At 39.9% G+C, this 19156-nt stretch overlaps 1 protein-coding gene across 1 annotated transcript; it reads right to left on the bottom strand.

Annotated features, from left to right (window-relative positions):
* Positions 1–4020: 4020 nt before the first annotated feature.
* Positions 4021–16127, bottom strand: LOC128080416 (cytochrome P450 4V2). Its single transcript, XM_052682603.1, has 11 exons — positions 15793–16127; positions 13493–13605; positions 12024–12109; positions 10087–10277; positions 9626–9695; positions 9149–9275; positions 7420–7614; positions 6037–6139; positions 5538–5672; positions 5159–5338; positions 4021–4467 (listed from the first exon to the last, which is right to left on the bottom strand). Exons 1-11 carry the CDS (start codon positions 16007–16009, stop codon positions 4292–4294), a joined length of 1593 nt encoding a protein of 530 aa, XP_052538563.1. The 5' UTR covers positions 16010–16127; the 3' UTR covers positions 4021–4291.
* Between the last annotated feature and the right edge of the window lie 3029 nt (positions 16128–19156).

Below are 19156 nucleotides of genomic sequence, written 5' to 3' on the forward strand. Positions count from 1 at the left end.
TAGAGGGGCAAATCACATCCTCTGACATGCAGGTCACACTTTTCTTGATGTGACCCAGGACACAGTTGGCCTTCTGGGCTGCAAGCACACATAGCCAGCCCACATTGCCTCTTCCGTCAACCAGCATCCTCAAATCCTTCCCCTCAGGGCCGCTCTCAAGCCATTCTCTGTTCAACCTGTATCTGTATTTAGGATTGTCCCGACCCAGGTGCAGGACCTTGCACTCTGTCTTCTTGAACTTGAAGAAGTTGGCATGGGCCCACATCTCAAGTCTTTCCAGGTCCCTCTGGCTAGCATCTGTTCCCTCACACATTTCTTGTACCAATATTATAACTCAGAAAGCATCTTCAAGATCAGAGAGGATATGCCTCTGTATCTAGCCTCCGTGATGGGACACCGTATAGACATGATCTGGAACAAGATGAAGAGAATCTCAGAGAGAATGAGAGAAGGCACCAGAAAAACAGAAACAGCACAAAGTCACATTTTCACATGCCTTTGTGCACATTCTCCTACCTGAAAGAGGATGCTGTAATAGTGTAACAAATATGGTTCTGAATGCTGCAGCAGAAAAAAGCAGTAGAGTATTCTAAAATATTCCCTCTGCATCTTTAATTCTGTGTAGTAAGCATTCTATAAATTAAAAACGCTAAAATGTAATAGCAAAAGCTGCTAAAACAAGTTCTAACAATTAAAACTCAAATTTTCCTTCTTTTGATGAAAAGTTGCATCTGTACCAATGCATTATTTAAGTACAGAACCAGCTTTCTCACTATGCCAAACTTTCCTCATGTTTGATTTGGTTCCGCTTGAAAGGCTAGAATACTGGCTAGAATAACAGCCTTCCATTTGTGGAAAGTGCTGAATTGCAGATAATGTTGAAATAAAAGCAGTGTGGAAATCCATTTACTGAAATTACATATCCTAGATATACAGCTGAGAAATATCTGCACATCAGATGTCAAAAAATAAAACAATGCAGACCAAATTCAGGATCATAGAAAAAAATAGCAAGAAACAACAAATAACAAATCACTTATGAGTTTGCTTTGTAAAATTCTTCCCATTGATTTCGATCAATTTAACAACAGATAAGATTTCTTTCTTACAGAGAATTACATAGCTACCCCAGTCTTTGCTTCTTGCAGCTAAAACACCTGATGTTTGTCATTGTTAGACACTGACGTAGAAAGCCAGAACATTTCAACATATTGAAGGGTCCCAGTGACTTGACCAGGCCCTGCACACCGTGGCCAATGACAGTCATCAGATAATAACTCTTGGCTCTGCGTGTTCCTGCAATCAGGTTTGCAAGTTTAGTCATATCTCTTTTCCCTCAACATATTCTGCATTTCCAGTGAATAGCTTGCATCACCACCAGTTATACTCTCAATATGGATCAGAAAAGCTCGTTAGTCTAGGAGAAGATAATAATTATACTGAGCAGAAAATTCCTGTTTTCAGAAGAATATAATTTTTTTTTTTAGAAAAGTGAGTTAATTTAGCTTCTAATCCATACAAACAAAGAAGATCATCTTCAAATATGACCTGCATATGAATTGAGATAATAGGCTGAGATATTTGCAAATGGTTGGCAGCAACATCAATTCTAGGAAGAGAATTGAGGTAGATTCCACCCAAGGCTCTTTGAGTTTACCTGCTGGCAGAGGACCAACAGCAAGATGCCATTTTAAATCACAAAAAAGCAAGAGGATCTATATAGCAGGGTACTAACTTCTACACATGAGTTTCTGTCCTCTGCTGTACAAGGATTAAGTTCAAGAAGGCGTGCAGTTACCCACAACTTTTCCATTTCCAGCACATGTCCCAAAAGCAATTGTCAGCAGCCCAAAAATCAGCTTTGGAGGCACTCTTAATAAGAACTAAGAAGTCACATGAAGAGTCTGTAGCCAGTTTTCTTTGTAAAAGTCACATACGCCAATTCAGAAATAATCACACAATTTTTTTTAGTCATATCTGCAGAAAGTCGTGTCCTCTCTCCCAACATAAGAAAGGGCTCTTCGTATGAACAAAGGTTATCACCTCCTCACAGAAGACAGTTTTGTTGCAGAAGCTGCCACACCACTCATCATTAGAATCACTGAGATTAATCTTTATGAGCAATTTTCCAGGAGTAACACATTGGGGTTTTAGAATTCAGTCTCTGACTTCAGATACCAGCATCAGCAGATATCCAGCCATCAGAACCAAATCACAAACAGCTCTGTACTTGTAGTTTTTAAACACATAATCTTTCACTTTTCTTCACTGGTAAACCTGGCACGGCTGCACTGATTGCTGAAGTCTTACACTTTTTTTTGTCTGTTTTGTTGGTTTTCTTTTTAAAAGACTATCCACAACCAACAATAACATACCACATGACTCATGTTAAAAAGAGCACATGCTACACACTACACACAGGATTTAACATCTACCTTGGCAGCAGAAAATTCCTGTTCTTTCAGCACTGATTTCCTCAAGATTTATTTCCTCAGCAACCACATTTTTCTTCAGAGCAGCTTTCACAGCAAAAGATGAGAGGTCAGTGTCTTTTTGGAGAACAGAGGGAACTACATCAGTCCTGGCAAAGAATGCAGAAAATGGTGTTTGAGTAGACAGATTATTTCCTTATTGAAAGGACTGTTACAGAGTGGTAAATTTTGAAAATTGTTTCCACAAAACAGATCTCATAGAAAAAAAGTCTGTAGAGGTGGTTTTAATATTGTGCTTTCACATGTTTTCACATTAAATCATTAGAATACCAGAATGACTAGAGGAATAATCAGGAATAGATAATCCTTAATAGAAGTATGCTTTTGTCTATTTTACAGTTGCCTATTCTTTCAAAAGGCAAAGCCTCCTAGTGACAAAATTTGGAAGAAGGAAGAAATTATTTAAGTTCAATTAACCTCTTAGGGATGCCTCTGGATACAACTATGAATTCAAAGTTGAGATTAGTTATGAAACTTTAATACCATTGAATATGTCAACAAATCATACGTCTCCCTTGATTTCATATGGTGTGAAACAAATATAGCAGTCTCTGCAGAGGTAAGCTGCTGTCTCATTTTCAAAGGAAAGAAAGATCAAATGGATGCCTTCAGGCTGGCTAGTCACTTCTCTCAGTTTGTCAAATGTATGCAGTTATACAAAGTAGAAAAAAAAAAAGTAGATTTTTTATGAACTTCTAACTGAGATTGTTGCTAACAAAAATGCTTGAGATTTTTTTTTTAGCTACATAACAATACATTTACTTCTCTGCTCACCAAAGAGGACCTATACTCTTCTGTCATTGCATCACCTCACAGAGTTGCTTGACTGTTTTTTGATTCTACCTGAGATTCCTTAAAGATGGAACAGTCAAATTTCTGCAGGCACTTCATTCCACCTCTGTAATTTCTCTTCAGCACCAATAAGCACTAAATTCTCTGCACTGAATTCAGGATTCCAGAAGGCAAGAGCAGAATGACACATTTTTTGAGCCTTGACTAATACAATAAAATCCAGATAATTCATCACCACCCAGGAACCAATGATAGAAACTAATAAATCACCAGTGATTTACCAGATATATAATTTTTACAAATAAAATTTTATTCAATTCTGAGGCAAAATAGATGTTTATTCTCTGAACTTGTAATAATACGTTGTATCTGCTAATATGAAATTGTACATCTTGCACACTGTCTCATTCATGTTATGACTATATGGATTGCTGTTTATTGTAGATTGTGCTAAAAATAATCCAGAGCAGTTGCTACTTAAGAACTACTGTAAATGTTAACAAAGGAGGAGTACATTTATCAGAGATTTTTGCTTCATTTTCATAGATGTAGTCTAGAAGAGAAAAAAAGTTGTGGCAAGTAGAAGAATTATTCACTTGTACTCTTAAAGCAAAAACAGACAAAAAGCCCCCTGAAACATACAGAAAGCTTTGAGACTACTGGTTATTTCACAGGTGCTATGAAAAATAATCAGCTCTCTCCATCAAAAACATTACTGTTGTTAGCACCTTAATTTTCAGGGTTGCAATAGAATAGCTTCATCTGAGGAGATAAGGCACCAAGACATGATGTTTAAAGTTTTGCAACTCAAAAAAAAGCATGAAATTCTCATGCCTAAGAAAAGTAGAGTAACTTCTGTCTATTAGAACATTGGATTTGATTAAACAATCAGCAGTAACATTTAAATCCAACAAATTGCAGGATTGCTATCATAACATCTGATTTAATATACATCTCAGTTCAAGTAGCTTGGAAGTTTCTGGAAAAACAGAATCTTGAATTTCCTTTCAGTCTGTTATGGTTTTCAGTCTCCTTTTCAGCTGAACCCAGATGCCATTATTTGGACGAAGGATTAGTTCTCCTGTCAGACCAAGCTCTTCTGGCTTTTGAGAACAGTCCACCCAGAAGCGCCGCAGGATGAGGGCTAGAAGAGTTTTCTCTTCCATTTGTGCAAAGCGCTGGCCTACGGATTACAGTGCAGCAAAAAAATATGTTATTGTCAAGGTGCAGCAACACTTGTCTGTTCACAATGATACCTCTAGGAACATAGGGCAGAAAGGACTTTGTGAGCTAAAATTAAGGTCATACAGATACTACTGAGTTACTATTCTCTACATAGCATCTCTGTCATTTCTTGGCCAACTTACAGCACATTTTTCTTCCAATAGTCCATGGGACTCAAACACTGAACAGGAGACTAACAAAAGTTTACATGGACCTAAAACAAAACACAGCCCCATCACTTCTCTTGGGACCAGGAAATGGAAGAATGACACAGCATGAGACGGTGCAGCATAAGGACAGCAGGAAGAGCCTCATCTTGCTCCACGGTGAACTGCTTTGGCATCCCAAAGCAAGGAACAGAAGGCTGGAAGCAATCTTGTCTTGACACAGCAGCTGCCATGACAGACAGGCAGTAAAGGGGAAAGACCAGATTGATATGCACTGGGCCTTGGGAAGAAAGGAAACCTTTGGGGAGAAAAAAATTGTTGCTGCTCAAGCACAAGGCTGACAGGGGAGACAACACTCAGAACCTTGAGGGGCCAGCAACAGGCACATCAAGTCTCCAATTTCTTATACACTCACTGGTACCAGGGTCACCACACTACTAGCAGCATTGGTACATTATGAAGTCATCATCTTCAGCTACGTACCAATGCAGTTCCTGGGGCCAGCAGAAAAGGGCACATAAGCATATGGGTGCCTTCCTTTACTATTTTCAGGGAAGAAGCGCTCAGGTTTGAATTCATCTGGCTCAGGGAAGATTGTAGGATCTCTGTGCAGCACATAAGTTAAGATAAGGACATTTGTGCCTTTTGGTAGCTTATATTCACCTGGAAGAAAACAAGGAGAGAAGGAAATAAAACAACAACAACAACAGCAAAACAAGACTAAAAAACAGCAGGGAAAAAAAGTGATTTCCAATAAACAACCACACAGAAAAACAAAACACCTGTCCTTTACTTGGGAAACACTTCCACTAAAATTGCTGGAATGAAAGTGGCAAACATCAGCAAACTGAATGTTACTTACCAACATAGCAATCCTCTTGCAAGGAACGTGCAAACATGGGAACTGAAGGAAACAGCCTCAGGGCTTCTTTCACAACACACTCAAGGTATCGAAGTTTCTTCAAATCATCCACTGTAACAGGACGCTCTGTGTTGCCTATCCAAAAGAAAATAGGGATGAAAGGGGAACAAGATGGGTTCACTCTGCTCTGAATAAACATGCACATCCCATCTCCCTCCAGCAGTTGAGATCATAATGTACAAGCATCAAACAGGAAAAGGTAGGTGGTAATACAGACACTGAATATATGCCTTGGCCCATAAGTATTAGTTAGGCTGTATTCTCCTATAGATTATCCAGTACCAATGCCCACCACACCCAGATACTGAAATCTCCAGGATGACCACAAGATTTGATCCTACATGCAATTCTACCTCTAGGCTAACAATGATTCTATCAAAGCCCCATCCACAAATGCAAAAACCACCATAATCCTAATGAAGGAGTAATGAAAATATACCGAACACCTCGTCCAGTTCTTGGTGAACCTTCTTCTGGACTTCAGGATGATTACCAAGCAAATATAGGACCCAGTTCATAGCAGCTGCTGTTGTATCATGACCCTAGAAATCAAGGTTTACAAAGACATTCACTTCAACTCTGTACTTGGGCACAAGTATGCTAAATAAATACAGCTAGCAGGGTAAGTGAGCTCTATTACTCCAGCAACCTTATGGAAAAAAAAAAAAAAAGAGTGAACTCTGTCCTACACACACAAGATGATTCAGGATTCATACTGTGTGCCTGAAGACTGACTAAAAGTGAAAAAGTGTTGAAAAAACCCAGCAAAAATCCTTTTTTCTACTCTGCTTCTTGAAAATTGCATGTTGTCCCAGATGGTGATGCCTGCTGCTTGCTCCTTTTCAGGAATCCAGTGACTGGCTCCTATGGCTCTACATAGGTCAGTAATTCTTGCAATTTTTCCCCTTCCTGATAAGTGTTGGATAAGCTGTTCAGCAAGGTATATCAGAGCAGTGTCTCTGTATATCTAGGCAATGAAATAGATGTATAGTCATCTTTTCTTTTATTGTCCAGTCTATGACATCAAGTGCTGGTAACTGATACAGTAAATGTACCAGGGACACTGTCTGTAATCTTCAAAAGCTTTACCCAGAATGGTCTAATTAGACAAAGTTGAGTAGACAGAGGAGAAGATACTATTTGGTTTCCTAAGAGAAGTGCTTTCAGCACTGCATAGTGAAAGGATATGGAAAAGGAACAAAACAAAACAAACAAACAAACAAAAAAGCAACTGATGGAAACAGAAAAAGTAAAGGTTGACCATCAAATCTGTTTGGCATCAAAGAATTCCATTTATTATGTAATGTTGCATGCTATGGAGTATTTCAGGAATGGTAAAACAGCAAGAGTTTCTCTAAGTTAAAATGGCATTAATACAATTCTGAATTGAACTCCTCTGAGACACAGTTGTGACAGAAACAGAAGGTTACAGCCAACATGGCAAAAAAGAACTGACAAAGATGTGAGGCATAATATTGAAAACATTTAGAGTTCTCATTAGTATGGATGAGACTTGTAGCAGAAGCTCCATTTCAGTCATCAAGTTCTTATTATGTCTTATTACGCATCTGTTTGTATAAACATAGCCTGTTTGTGTAGACAGGACCTGCCACGTGTACTGTTCCACATTTTTTCCAGGCATAAAATTCTAGATAGATAATTTATCTCCTACAGGTGTTTCCTCTTAGGCTTCTTGGGATAAAATAACTTGATACTAAAAGCAGCTTCCCAAACTAAGAAAAAGAAAGATCACTACCTATAACAGGTGAATCTTGCATTCTGGAAAAAAAGAAAAATAACACACAATAGCTTTCTTGGGTACCTCAAACATGAAAGTATCTACTTCTTCACGAATGTCCTTGTAGCTGAGTTTTTTCCCTTCATCGTCTGTGGCATTCAGCAGCATGTCCAAGAAAGCTTCTCTCTTTTTGGATCCACTTTTTTCTTCACTGTTCATGTCAGTATCGTGTTTTGTTAGGTTGGTGTTTTCAAGTTCTGCAACTTTTTCTGCAATGACCTGAAATTAAAACCATTATATTGGATATGATGCATGCAGTGTATACGTACAGTCTACACCACACAGAATTGTCTCAACATGTTTTAACATCTGTAGCAGTCCACGCGAGGTAGTCTTAATTAGAATAGCTGTTAGCTTCAGCTTTTAAACCTTAACTGACTTTATGAATGATAAAAATGATGAAATATAAAATATTAGATGAAATATGTCCCTCTTGTCCCAGTCAGAGAAGATTATAAAAATATGAACAGAACAACCACCAAGAAGAAATCTAACCCAACCCAATCACTAAGAAAAGGACCATTTTTCCAGCCTCTGGGAAAACCAGAAGATGGAAGAAAACCCAGGGCACTCCTCAAGACCACATCAGAATTATATATAGCATGACAGCAAACACTACATTGAAAGCTCCTAGCTTCTCTTTGGTATCAGAGTAATGTTTGACCTCACTCTTTTTAGGTCAGTGTGACAGATGGAGAGCTTCTGTTGGAGAGAGAAAAACAACAAGAAGGAAAAAAAAAAAATCAACAAGAGGCAGGAAAAAAGAATCAGTGAGAGGGAAAAACACAAGAAAAGGGGCTGTGCACTACATAACTCTGCTCAGAACAAGCACTGGATGTGGAAAAATACAATTACACACCCATTGTTTCCCACACTAAACATACACTCAAAATTATTCATCTCTGCTTTCTGTCAGCACCAACACTAAGTGATATTATTTTACTTCCTTTGTCATCTTCTACGAATATTTCACTTCTTATATCTAATGCATCAATCCAACATGAGAAGACAGAATTATTATCTCAAGTCCTTTTCTCACATCCTTCACTGCTGTAATTTCCATTAAGAGCAAGCAAAATACAACCTGAGCTACTTAAAAATAACTCTCATTTGAGTTTCACTCTGACAGAACCCAGTATGATAGGAATGCCCACTTCTCTATATAACATAGCTGTATATAGCCAATACAGCTCATTGGAGGATTAAAATTTCTGGGACTATTTCATCTGCTGTAGGAACCTAATACCTTGACATCGCAGGGTTATATACACCCATTTCCAGGAAAACAGCCTCCTGGTAACATCTTGTAACAGTGGCTTAGAAGGGCAGCCTTTGGCAAAAACAGCACAAGTTCTACTCAGTGGGAGAAATGGGTGTTATTTTCACAGCCTAAAACAGTGAAATAAGACTGCATTTTATACAAAGCTAGTAGTGTATGCTCAATGATTTCCATGCCAAAGTGCCTTACAGTTGATGTGGGAACCTGGATGTATTATTTCAGCAGTTCTGCTTGAAAGGGCTGATTGCACTATTCCTTTGCAGTAGTGCACTCCCTTGCTCAAAACTGAGACCACATGACAGAAAAACCAGGTACTGCCTTTTTTTCAGGGTATTCCTCAGCATCACAGAGCAGTAGTCCTCCTAATAAATGTACATCAGGAGTGTTGATTTCAAGTCCTATTTGGAAGATATCTACCAAGTGCAAAACCAATCAAGTAAAATGTAACATAAAAAAAAGAAAAAGAGGCCATACTGTATCTGTAAAACTGTGCAGAATCTTAAGATTCCTCTCATGCTCCCTTCCTTCCTTGAACAGAATGTACAAAAGATCATGCCAAAGCCAAGGGCACTTCTGTCGCTGTTGGATTAGATCACTCATCCTAAGAGCACAAAAAGTACATCATGTAACATTTGTCAACAAAAATTACATTCACAGCACTTTTTCAAGAATCAAAAATCAATCATACATTTGGACACAGAGCCTCAGAGGAGGAATTATTACCTCCAGTACCACAGGTTAACTGAATGGCAGCTGACACTTCTTTGCAGCCTCAGCTTCCCACTGCATATACTCATGATAGAAGAATTTCAGGAGTTTTCCTAGCCTTCTTTGCTTTCTAACTCCACTTGTATTACCCTCATCTCCATTCCTGGCTCACAGAGCAAATTAAGTAACACTGGCAGCAACAATTCCAACCTAATTACAAAGAAGTGAAGAATCTCCACTTACCTGTAGACTGCACGAACATACTCAGAATCCTTATTGTCCTGAGCACCCACATTCCTGCCCATCGCAGTTTCTAGAAGGAGAAAATTATCACTGTTGCACAAGTTTGAAGTTCAAAGTCCCTGGTACACAGTGTGAATATTGCTCCCATCCTCTGATTGTCACCACACTGTCAATCTGACAAGTAAGTACATACAAACCTTTACAGATAACAATCTTGATCTTTATTTCTGTGCACAGAAACCCTGCTCCTCAGAAAACCTTGCTGCAGATTCCTGCTTCTGCCTTGCTCATCCCACAAGCTCAGCTCAATGCTCACCTGATCAATGGCCCATTACATGGACTATGGGAGAAAGGATGATCTTGCACGCGGTAAGCAGACATTCATCTCCTCTCACAACGCAGTGCCATTATGAGCATCTGCATCATTCACAGCCCCACCACAAGAACTGAAGAGAACTTACCACAGATAATATCAAGGGCACACAGAGTGATGTCTATAAAGATATTAAATGGTTCCTTGTCAACATGCTTCTCAAGTTTCTCCAACAAAATACCCCCTTGTTCATTCATAACCTCTAGAAAGTCATTCAAAATTGCAAAGTGGAATGTGGGAGTTATCATCTTCCTCCGTGACCGCCACTTGTCTCCAGTGCTGCAAAAGTGACAGGGGAGAGGGAAAGGCTGAATCTCCAACTGCTCACTATTACAGGAAGCACATAGTAAAAACTTCCACCAGGAAAAGCTTCATAGGTAGGCATGCTGTGGTTGACACTTCAAAATCCCTATTACGCTCACCAGAAGGAGCAAGTGGGAGACATTTCTTGCTTCAGCTCTCTGTGAAGTACAAACTACCATTTCCATATCTGCTATCAATAAAAGAAGTTACCAACAGTTCTTCAAGCAATGCAGCCAGTTACTTTGTGCACAGATTCAGAGAAAGTGAGCAGAATCTATCTATCAGACAAACCAGCTATTCAACATTAAGGCCTAACTCATATCGCATCTGTGGATCACCACCTGTGCTTGCCCATTTTCTGACTATCTTGGAAATGAATGCTGAGGATATCATGCCAATGAAACAACTGTCTCAAAATTTGTCTACGAAGTATCCACAGGTCTGTGAAAGAGCCACAGGTTGTGGTACTTGCTTTTGGAGGTTCTTCTTCATTTTTCTGAATTGGGCGTCCCATCAGCAGACAACTGGATGCTCTTCTTACAGGGCAAATTATCACAACAGTTCTCCAGTTAACCTGCCATTGGGCTAGCTTAGCTTGCTGTCTTCCTGAACTGCTCTTAGCCAGCAGAGTAAATGTAACATTAAAAGAGAGTAGAATATTTCTATGTTTTGCAATCTCAAGGAAGTAAAAATATCCCTAAAAGCCTACCTGGAGACAAAATGAGTTTCTGGGAGCATATGCCACACATACACCCAGGAACCTCAACTCTGCACTTTGCTATTGATTACTACCTCTCTTGTGTAAGAGACACAAACAAAATACAGGTAAAATGGCACTTCTCATCCTCCCACATATACTTGCATTTTCTACACCACACAATCACAGCTGGCTTTTAAAACAGCATGGTCTCATCAAGAAGCAGAAGTTCACTAAGAACTCTAAATAGGCAACAAAGCTCCACTGCTAACAGGAGGAATTTGATGTACAAAGAAGAGGCATAGAGGCATCAGACTTGTATTTGCCTTGCTCTGGTGAATTAATATCTGCATTATCCAAATCAGAAACTTTTCTCAATCCTGCCAAAGACCGTTGAACACAAAAGTCTTACACCACTGCTCTTTTTTCTTTCCACTCCTTGCCTGCACTCTGAGCCAGGATCACTCCTTATAAGTCTCCATTCCATAAAGGAAAATGTACTGAGTATGGATACTCTCCCATTTCACCCCAAAGCATCACCAACATCAAGAAAGACTCCTCAAGAAAGTCTGCAATTTTGTATTCAGTAATATTTTGTATTTCAGTAATATTTTGTATTGAATTTTGAATTCAGTACAGCCTACTGAAGTAAGCAGTACACAAACAGTATTGTCACAGTAATCCTATTTGACATAACAGTCAAAACACTGAACATACAGCACAGCGAACTAGAGGACACCACTTTCCACAGGATACAACTTTTCAAAACAGATTGCTTGAAGATTCTGGCAAAAAAAGTATCAACGGTCAGATTTACTGAGAAATACGTTAACACCAAAATATTTTTATCAGGCATTAGCAGCTGAAGTGTAGCCAAGTTTGTCACAACAAATAAGATTTCTAGAGTTGCTATCTATACCTGCCCAGAGATGCACACAACATTCCTGTCACTAAGCACTCTTCCTACCATATAGCCTGCAACTTCTAAGGTGGCAATAATAAATCAAATTTGTATTTTACTATACCTTGTCAGAAGTCCAGTCCCCAGCCATGGGTGCAGAAATCTGTACAGGAATGATTTTTGTATATGCTTTGAACTGCTCAGAATAACCTGTCAGAAAATGAGAGGAGGGCAAAAAATATAGCGTGTTAGATGGAGAGATGTCTTCAGCAAAGATTACATAGCTTCAGTTTGTCCATCAAAATGCCCACAGCCGCAGGAAAATGCACCAGCTGGTACTCAGGGGAAGCACAAAATTTACACCTTCAAGTCTTTTCATAAATATCTCAAATCCCAAGAAATAGGGAAGTACTCAGAGCCTACTACCTCCATTCCCCTTATCTTCCTCAAAAAAATAATAAAATAAAATAAAATAAAATAAAATAAAATAAAATAAAATAAAATAAAATAAAAATAAAAATAAAAATAAAATATCCCTAAAGTCACCAGCAGAGCTCAGAGAAACCCGGTGGTTGCCATACTCAGCCAAATTCAAAGGAAGTACCATTTCTTTGCTGAAAAATTGGCATCTACAAAGATGTTTTTCAGCAAGAAAAGTATATTACCCCTTCATCTCCAATAATACCTGCTTTGGCAGAGGGGTTGGACTCAATGATTTCTGGAGGTCCCTTCCAACCCCTACAATTCTATGATTCTGTGTAATACCACATTGAAATCATAGAGCAATCAGCTTAACAACTAGCAGTCCCTAAACAGGGGTATTTTTTTCCTTACTTTCATAAATAACCAAAATAGCACTAAATAATGTCATCAGATGATAGAGTGAAACTTAACATTTGCTCACTCATAAAATGTGTACTATTTCAGCACAAGCTGATACAAGTGGCGTATTCTGGATTTTTTCCCTTGGGTCATCTTTTGCACACCAGATCTTTGTTCTCAACCTTGCCTTTCACTTCTGCCCACTTGTCAATGTGATGTTACCATCCAGTTTCAATGGAAACTCTGTATCACGGCAAGGAAACAACTCCACCTTCCCAGCTCAATGGTAATCACTATCCACAGCTAAACTAGCAACTACGTTTCATGACATCAAAACGGACTCATCAATTCTCATGCAAAAGTCAAATAGATATAACCACTGCAAATAGCGTTTCAGAATGCTTTACATCTATTTCGGTAGCCCAGACTTCCCTACTATGGACTTGCCAGTTCTGATCTTTTTGGAGCAGAAGCTTCCACACAGGAAAACAAGACTAAGGGAGGGTGTTTCTTTGTACAAAACATATTAATTAGATGCTTTCACTTGCTGATCCATTCTTCTTGAATTCTTCCAAGATTAGGCTTTTTTATTCCTATGTTTTCAGCTTTTCTTTTGCATGGGATCAGAGGTTAAATCAGTTCAAGTTTAACCTCAAGTTAAATCAGTTCAAGCCCTTTTTTGCAAAAATTACACTGACAGAATAAAAACTAACAGCTTGAGCTTGATTTGCATGATAGTAAAACTGAAAAAAAGGAGACAAGCACACTTACCTCCACAGTATCAGGATGGTACAATACCATGACAGGCAGCGGACCTAACCAGAGTTTGAACATTGGCAGTTTCCTGAATTCATCAGCATATTGTTGTAGCTGTTTAAAAAAACCTAGAATTGAAAAAGCAGATAAAGTGTTCTTTTGCTGGAGATGAAAGACTCTTGTGATGAAGTTTCTCATCTTATGCTCTGTAATTATGTTTTTGCTGTAGTTTTATCTCACTATGATGACCAAACAGCATATTTTTCTCCAGTCTATTAGGGAGCACTTCTTTATGGCCACGCTCTCAAAGGTTCTGTATTCTGGAGAAACCTCACCAAACTGTAAACAAGACAATTTGACTTAAGTTATTTCAGAGCACTGTAGAATAGGCTTGCTGCACTACAGTGCTTCTATTATAACTTTGAACCAAATTAACGTCATCAAAATTTATGTTTGCTTGGAACTAGCCAAAATGCTGCATCAAGACACTACTTTACTTCCCAAGTATTGCACCAAACGTTTTCCCATCTGATACTTCTTCCATAGATGGTACATTTGTGATACACACTCAAGTGACACATCACACAGTAATGGCAGAGCATTGTGCAGGAACCATTATCACTCAAAAGGTTTGGTAGCTGATAATAGCAGAGGACTTTAAAAGCAGGCTATCAAAGGATTAAACTCTCATCATTTTAGAAACATTACTGAAGGATAAATGGCTGTTTACAAAGACATTGTGGACTTAGCAATTCAGATGCCCTTATCTCTAAGGGCACAAATGCTCATATGATCATCTATGCCATGAATCACATGAGAAATTGCATCACTGCACAGCTGCCAGTTGAATTTCACAGTAGTGAGACAGTCAGTACTCCACCCGTCTTCTTATCCACTCAGCCATTATCCTTCTAGTTCAGCTATACAGAAGCATGGGATAGGATATCAAAGACTTTGCTTAACCCAATTACACAGCGTCTATGTTTTTTCCGTGCACACAGGTCCCAATATCTCATCACAGAAGGCAATCAGGCTAACTCTAGGTTTCTAGAGGAGGTGGCTGCTATCAAGATGTCTAGTATTAAATCTGTCTTTGTCCTTTCACACCCAGATTAAAAAACAAATGATCTCCTCCCACTGCCTATGTAGAGTTCAAAAGTCAAAGGTCCCAAAACAGAAGGGAAAGAATGATGACTGGTTTCCCTATAGATACCCAAATACAGCATTCCCTAGCCTTATGCAAAGTTCTAATGGCACTGCATTCTGATTCTGCTCACTTCCAACCAAGGTCTCTCATTTGTGTATGTAGGAAAAGCAAGGTTGTATATAGAGGAAATGTTATGTTTCCACAGGATGCAAGGGTACGCACTGTGAAAAGGCAGAGGGAACATCTCTGTGTCAGCACTGAACAGTGTGTAGATCCATGCTATGCTTGTTCTCATTACTTCCATGCACTCCCTGTGACTCCCTTTTTGCATCATACCTAACAGAGTCAGGAATGTGAGTGCACAGAGCAGGTTGACATGCATAGACACACCCTACTATTTCACTGCCAGCACAGCTGGAGAAGTTTTCCCATCAGAGGGACTCCTCAGGAAGGAATTGTGCTCCTTCCTGTGCAAGACAGGATATCTAACAGAAAGGGAATTCTTTGCATTTGTGTTCTCTCAAGAATCCGGCTGAAAGGAGGCACTAGTGATCAACACAGACTCAGTAAAAATTGCTATTTTTGCAAATAATAAGTTATTTTGAATCAAATGCAGAAACATAATGGAGAGCTAAATCTGAAAACAACATAGTAGTTTAGCTTGCTGGAATTCCCTTGCACTTTCTCACTAAGGAAAAAAATGTTGTTGAAGTGCTTCTGCTTCCCAAGCTAAAAGCTTTGTTTGGATTACAGATACGAGCTGTGCTATGGATACAGTGGTCTGTGTTACGAAACAGTACTTCCTGTGGAGACAGCCCAGCACACTTCCTGCAAAAATATGTTCAACAGCATTTTCACTCCCCATCTCTAACAGCAAGAAGGAGTCCCAAGTCCAGCACTAGTACCTGGAAACTACTATCAGACTCAACCTGCAACTAATATTTCACTAAAAGTAATACCACATTTATAACAATTTTGTTTCTCTCCTTCTCTGTTCATTTCTCAGTTTTCTTCTGTAGTAGTCCATAGTCCAAAAGTTACCTATGGGCAATGACACATCCTGCCACCTGCCACGACTTGGCCACGCACACATCTCCTGAAGACTGGTTCCTGCATCAAGCCCCACACAGTGCAAAGACCCCACAGCTAGCAGGTAAGCCATCCTTACCTTCTCCTTTCCGCTCCAACAGGAGAGCATTCCCCACAAAGGGATAGCATGGGCTGATGCCTGGGATGGGCTTCATCACCCGCCACCACCACCAGTAGTTCAGCAAGGAGGGTAGGGAGCGTACAGTTACCACTGTCAGCAGCAGGGTGATGGCTCCAGCCACCCAGGGCAGCAGCTGCATTCCCTCTGTGGTTCCTAGCATGATCTCTGCTGCCATCTCCCTGCTCCAGCCCAAGCCTTGTTCCCTGCCAGCAGCTCTGGCCCCTGAGCTGAGTCCAGTTGGCACTGCCTACTCCCACTGCTGCCACTTGGTAGTGAGCAGAGAGCCTGGATCTGTCCCTGAGCAGGAGGCGGAGCTAACACAGTACACAGAGACACAGCTTTAGACCAGAAAAATAAACAATGACATAAGCAAGAATGTGGAGAAGCTGCCTGAGTGCAGTTTGGGACAGCGGAGCAGGCAGGGGTCAAGGAACAGCACAATTTCCATGCCGCACTTCAAACAAAGAACAGGAGCCTTCACAGACCAAAACTTTCCTTAAATCACTTCAAGAGAAAATCTTTGAGATGATATGGGGAGGATGAGTGCTTTTAACAGTTTGTTGTTGTTCTTCATGCATTTTTGAATGCTCAAGGGCAGAGATTTGCTGCAATGTTCTGCCACACAGTGCCTGAGATGTGAACTGCCTCCCTTTTAGTTTGGTTGCGAGCGCAGGGAGGCATCACATATGCTTCTCCATTCAGCTTTCACTCATCTCACTTTTGAATGCTCAGCCATTGGCTAAAGTCATGTAACATAACTGACAGCAACCAGCACCAGTGTCAGACTTGGTGGCAGCACCACGAACCTGATAGAAAGGCACAGGCTGTTTCTCTGCAGCTGCTCTCAGAGATCTGAGATTCTAAGGAGAATGTAGTTAAGGCCAGCAAGCAACTTGCACAGTGCTTGGGTAGAAGTAAAATACACTTTACCAGAAATGGTAAGGGAGGTAACTGTCCCCCTCTACTCCACTCTAATGAGGCCCCTCCTCAAGTACTGCTTTCAGCTCTGGGGCCCCCAGCACATGAAGAATATGGACCAAGTCCCAAGGAGGCTATAGGAATTACCTGAGGGCTGCAGCACATCTCTATGATAGGTGACAATGTAAGGGAATTGGGGCTGCCCAGACTTGGAGAAGCTTCCAGAGAGACCTTACAGAGACCTTCCAAAGGGGGCCTACAGGAAAACTGAAGAGGAAGACTCATTATCATGAAGTGTAGTGAAAGCATGAGGGAAAATGGCTTTAAATCATCATTCAATCTTAGGGTAGTGAGGCACTGGCATAGGTTGACTAGAGAAGCTGTGGATGCCCCATCCCTGGAGGCTGAGTTAGATGGGGCTCTGAGCAGCCTTACCTGTTGTTTGGCAGCCCTGTCCACAGTAGGGAGTTGGAACTGGGTGGGCTTTAATGACCCTTTCAACTCAGATCATTCTGTGGCTTTGTGTCTGTGATAGTAAGCTCTGCTGCTTTTACTGCCTCAGGAGTATACTAGCAACTAAGAGAATAAATACAAATAGAGAAAGAACATCAGAAGCTAAGGAAGGAACAATTAATTAAAATTATTCTTGATAGCAGAGTGGAATAAATTTTAGCACTTTACTCCTGCAGTCTCCTAGTTACCACATTATCATAAGAGCTGACTTGCAGTTTTTCTGCACAGTAAACAGCTGGCAATGAACTTTGCTACTAACGCTGTTATTTGTAATGATTTATTACAGAAAGAAGCAGATATATACTGTACCTTGTCTTATAAGTGCAGTGAGTTATACTGCCAACAGCTTCCTCTTTACTTCAGGTGGGAGGGAGAGAAAGAGAGAAGGAGGAAAGAAGGGAAGGAGGGATGTAGGCGGGACTAAGAGGCACACCTGTATTGTAGCAAGGAGATCATCTAGGTAACTACACACTCTTCTTAAAATTCTTTGCTCATTTTCATGAAGGTGATAAATAGAAGATATGGTTAATCATGATTCTGAACAAAAAATCTGTGTTTCTGACTGCTGACAATTCCTTCCAGAGGGAAAAATAACTAAAAAAAAAAAAAAAAAACAAAGAAAAAAACAACAGTGAAATACAGCAGAGCTAACACTGCAAGTACCTGTCAGCAACTGACAGTGGTCATGCTGATACAAATACAAGAAGATACACCTAAATAGAAGAAATGAGAAATCTGGCATCCCCGAGGCCTAACTATGTCACTGAGGCTCACAATCATTATGAACCTTTGCTCCATTATGAACCTTGAGCTCCAAAGGAGAATATTCTGCAAGAGAGACACATATCTTTTAACAGTTTTTATCAGGTGGTGGTTAGCTTGTGGGGCCATAATTTTTTTGCCCAGAGAGCCATTTACTCAGTGTTGTGCTTGAGTAGACACTACCAGTTCTCAAAGTTTTGCCTTCATAAATGTGTGTAACAGGGTAAATCTTTCACCTAGCTTCTCATTTAAGTGAAAGTCTGTGTTTGAGTTGCCACACTATCAATCAATTGTGCCAGTCCACACGCTAAGGTAACTAAGGTAACAGGCTTTTGCAGATGAGGAAATCAGTGAAATCATCTTGATGAAAGAAAAATAACTCCTATAGCAGAGCAAGTGTAAAATGGATCTGGTACAACAGAATGTTAAAAGAGAAGTACACAACATATTCTGAAAAGCAAACTGCGATACATTCTTTATGTTAGTTCTTCGCTATAAGCAAAGGCATACAAGGGCATTTCTGCCATCCACTGTAAAAAAACAGCATTCAAGGTAAGAAAGATAAACTAGTTGCTGACTTGGCAATCACCATAATTCATATGCATTTGATCTCCACTCTTTCTCCCGATGCATGATTACACCAGGATTACAGAGAAAATGTGTAGAAAGGCATAGGGAAAACAAGTAATTTTGTCCATAGCTTGCTCCAAAAGTAATGCCTCCTATTTATTTCTATGGAAACTTCTCCAGACACAAAGAGAACAATAACAGTACTTGATAGAACAAATTTTCAGCTACAAAACAATGTTTTCCAACATAGTCGCTGCCATTAGCTATGCATTTTCACCAGCAGTGAACAAGAGCCTGCATGCTGTGCTCATAAAAATCTGCATCAGCAGAGTTGACACACTGTAGGTACCATCACTGCTGAAATGCTCCAACCACCATCACACTGTGCTCACATCCACTGGTTGGTCTCCATAAACATTCAGCAAGCAAAAGTGCACGTTAATGGGTGCCATATTTTCCACATGGAGGAATTCAGTTTCAGATCATTGCTTCAAATGCACTTCCATGTCAGATGTCAGTTTGTAAGAATGTCCCTCTGCTGCCACCTGACACATGGCAA

Source organism: Tympanuchus pallidicinctus, unplaced genomic scaffold, assembly GCF_026119805.1.
Source record: "Tympanuchus pallidicinctus isolate F22 unplaced genomic scaffold, pur_lepc_1.0 scaffold2, whole genome shotgun sequence".
Taxonomy (NCBI): Eukaryota; Metazoa; Chordata; class Aves; order Galliformes; family Phasianidae; genus Tympanuchus; species Tympanuchus pallidicinctus.

Coding starts and splice junctions, on each gene's coding strand:
- LOC128080416 (XM_052682603.1), bottom strand. CDS start 16,009: ATGGCAGCAGAGATCATGCTAGGAACCACAGAGGGAATGCAGCTGCTG. Junction 9,696..10,086: donor TGCCCTTGATATTATCTGTG/GTAAGTTCTCTT, acceptor TTCTCCTTCTAG/AAACTGCGATGGGCAGGAAT. Junction 5,339..5,537: donor GCAAGAGGATTGCTATGTTG/GTAAGTAACATT, acceptor GTTTTCTTCCAG/GTGAATATAAGCTACCAAAA.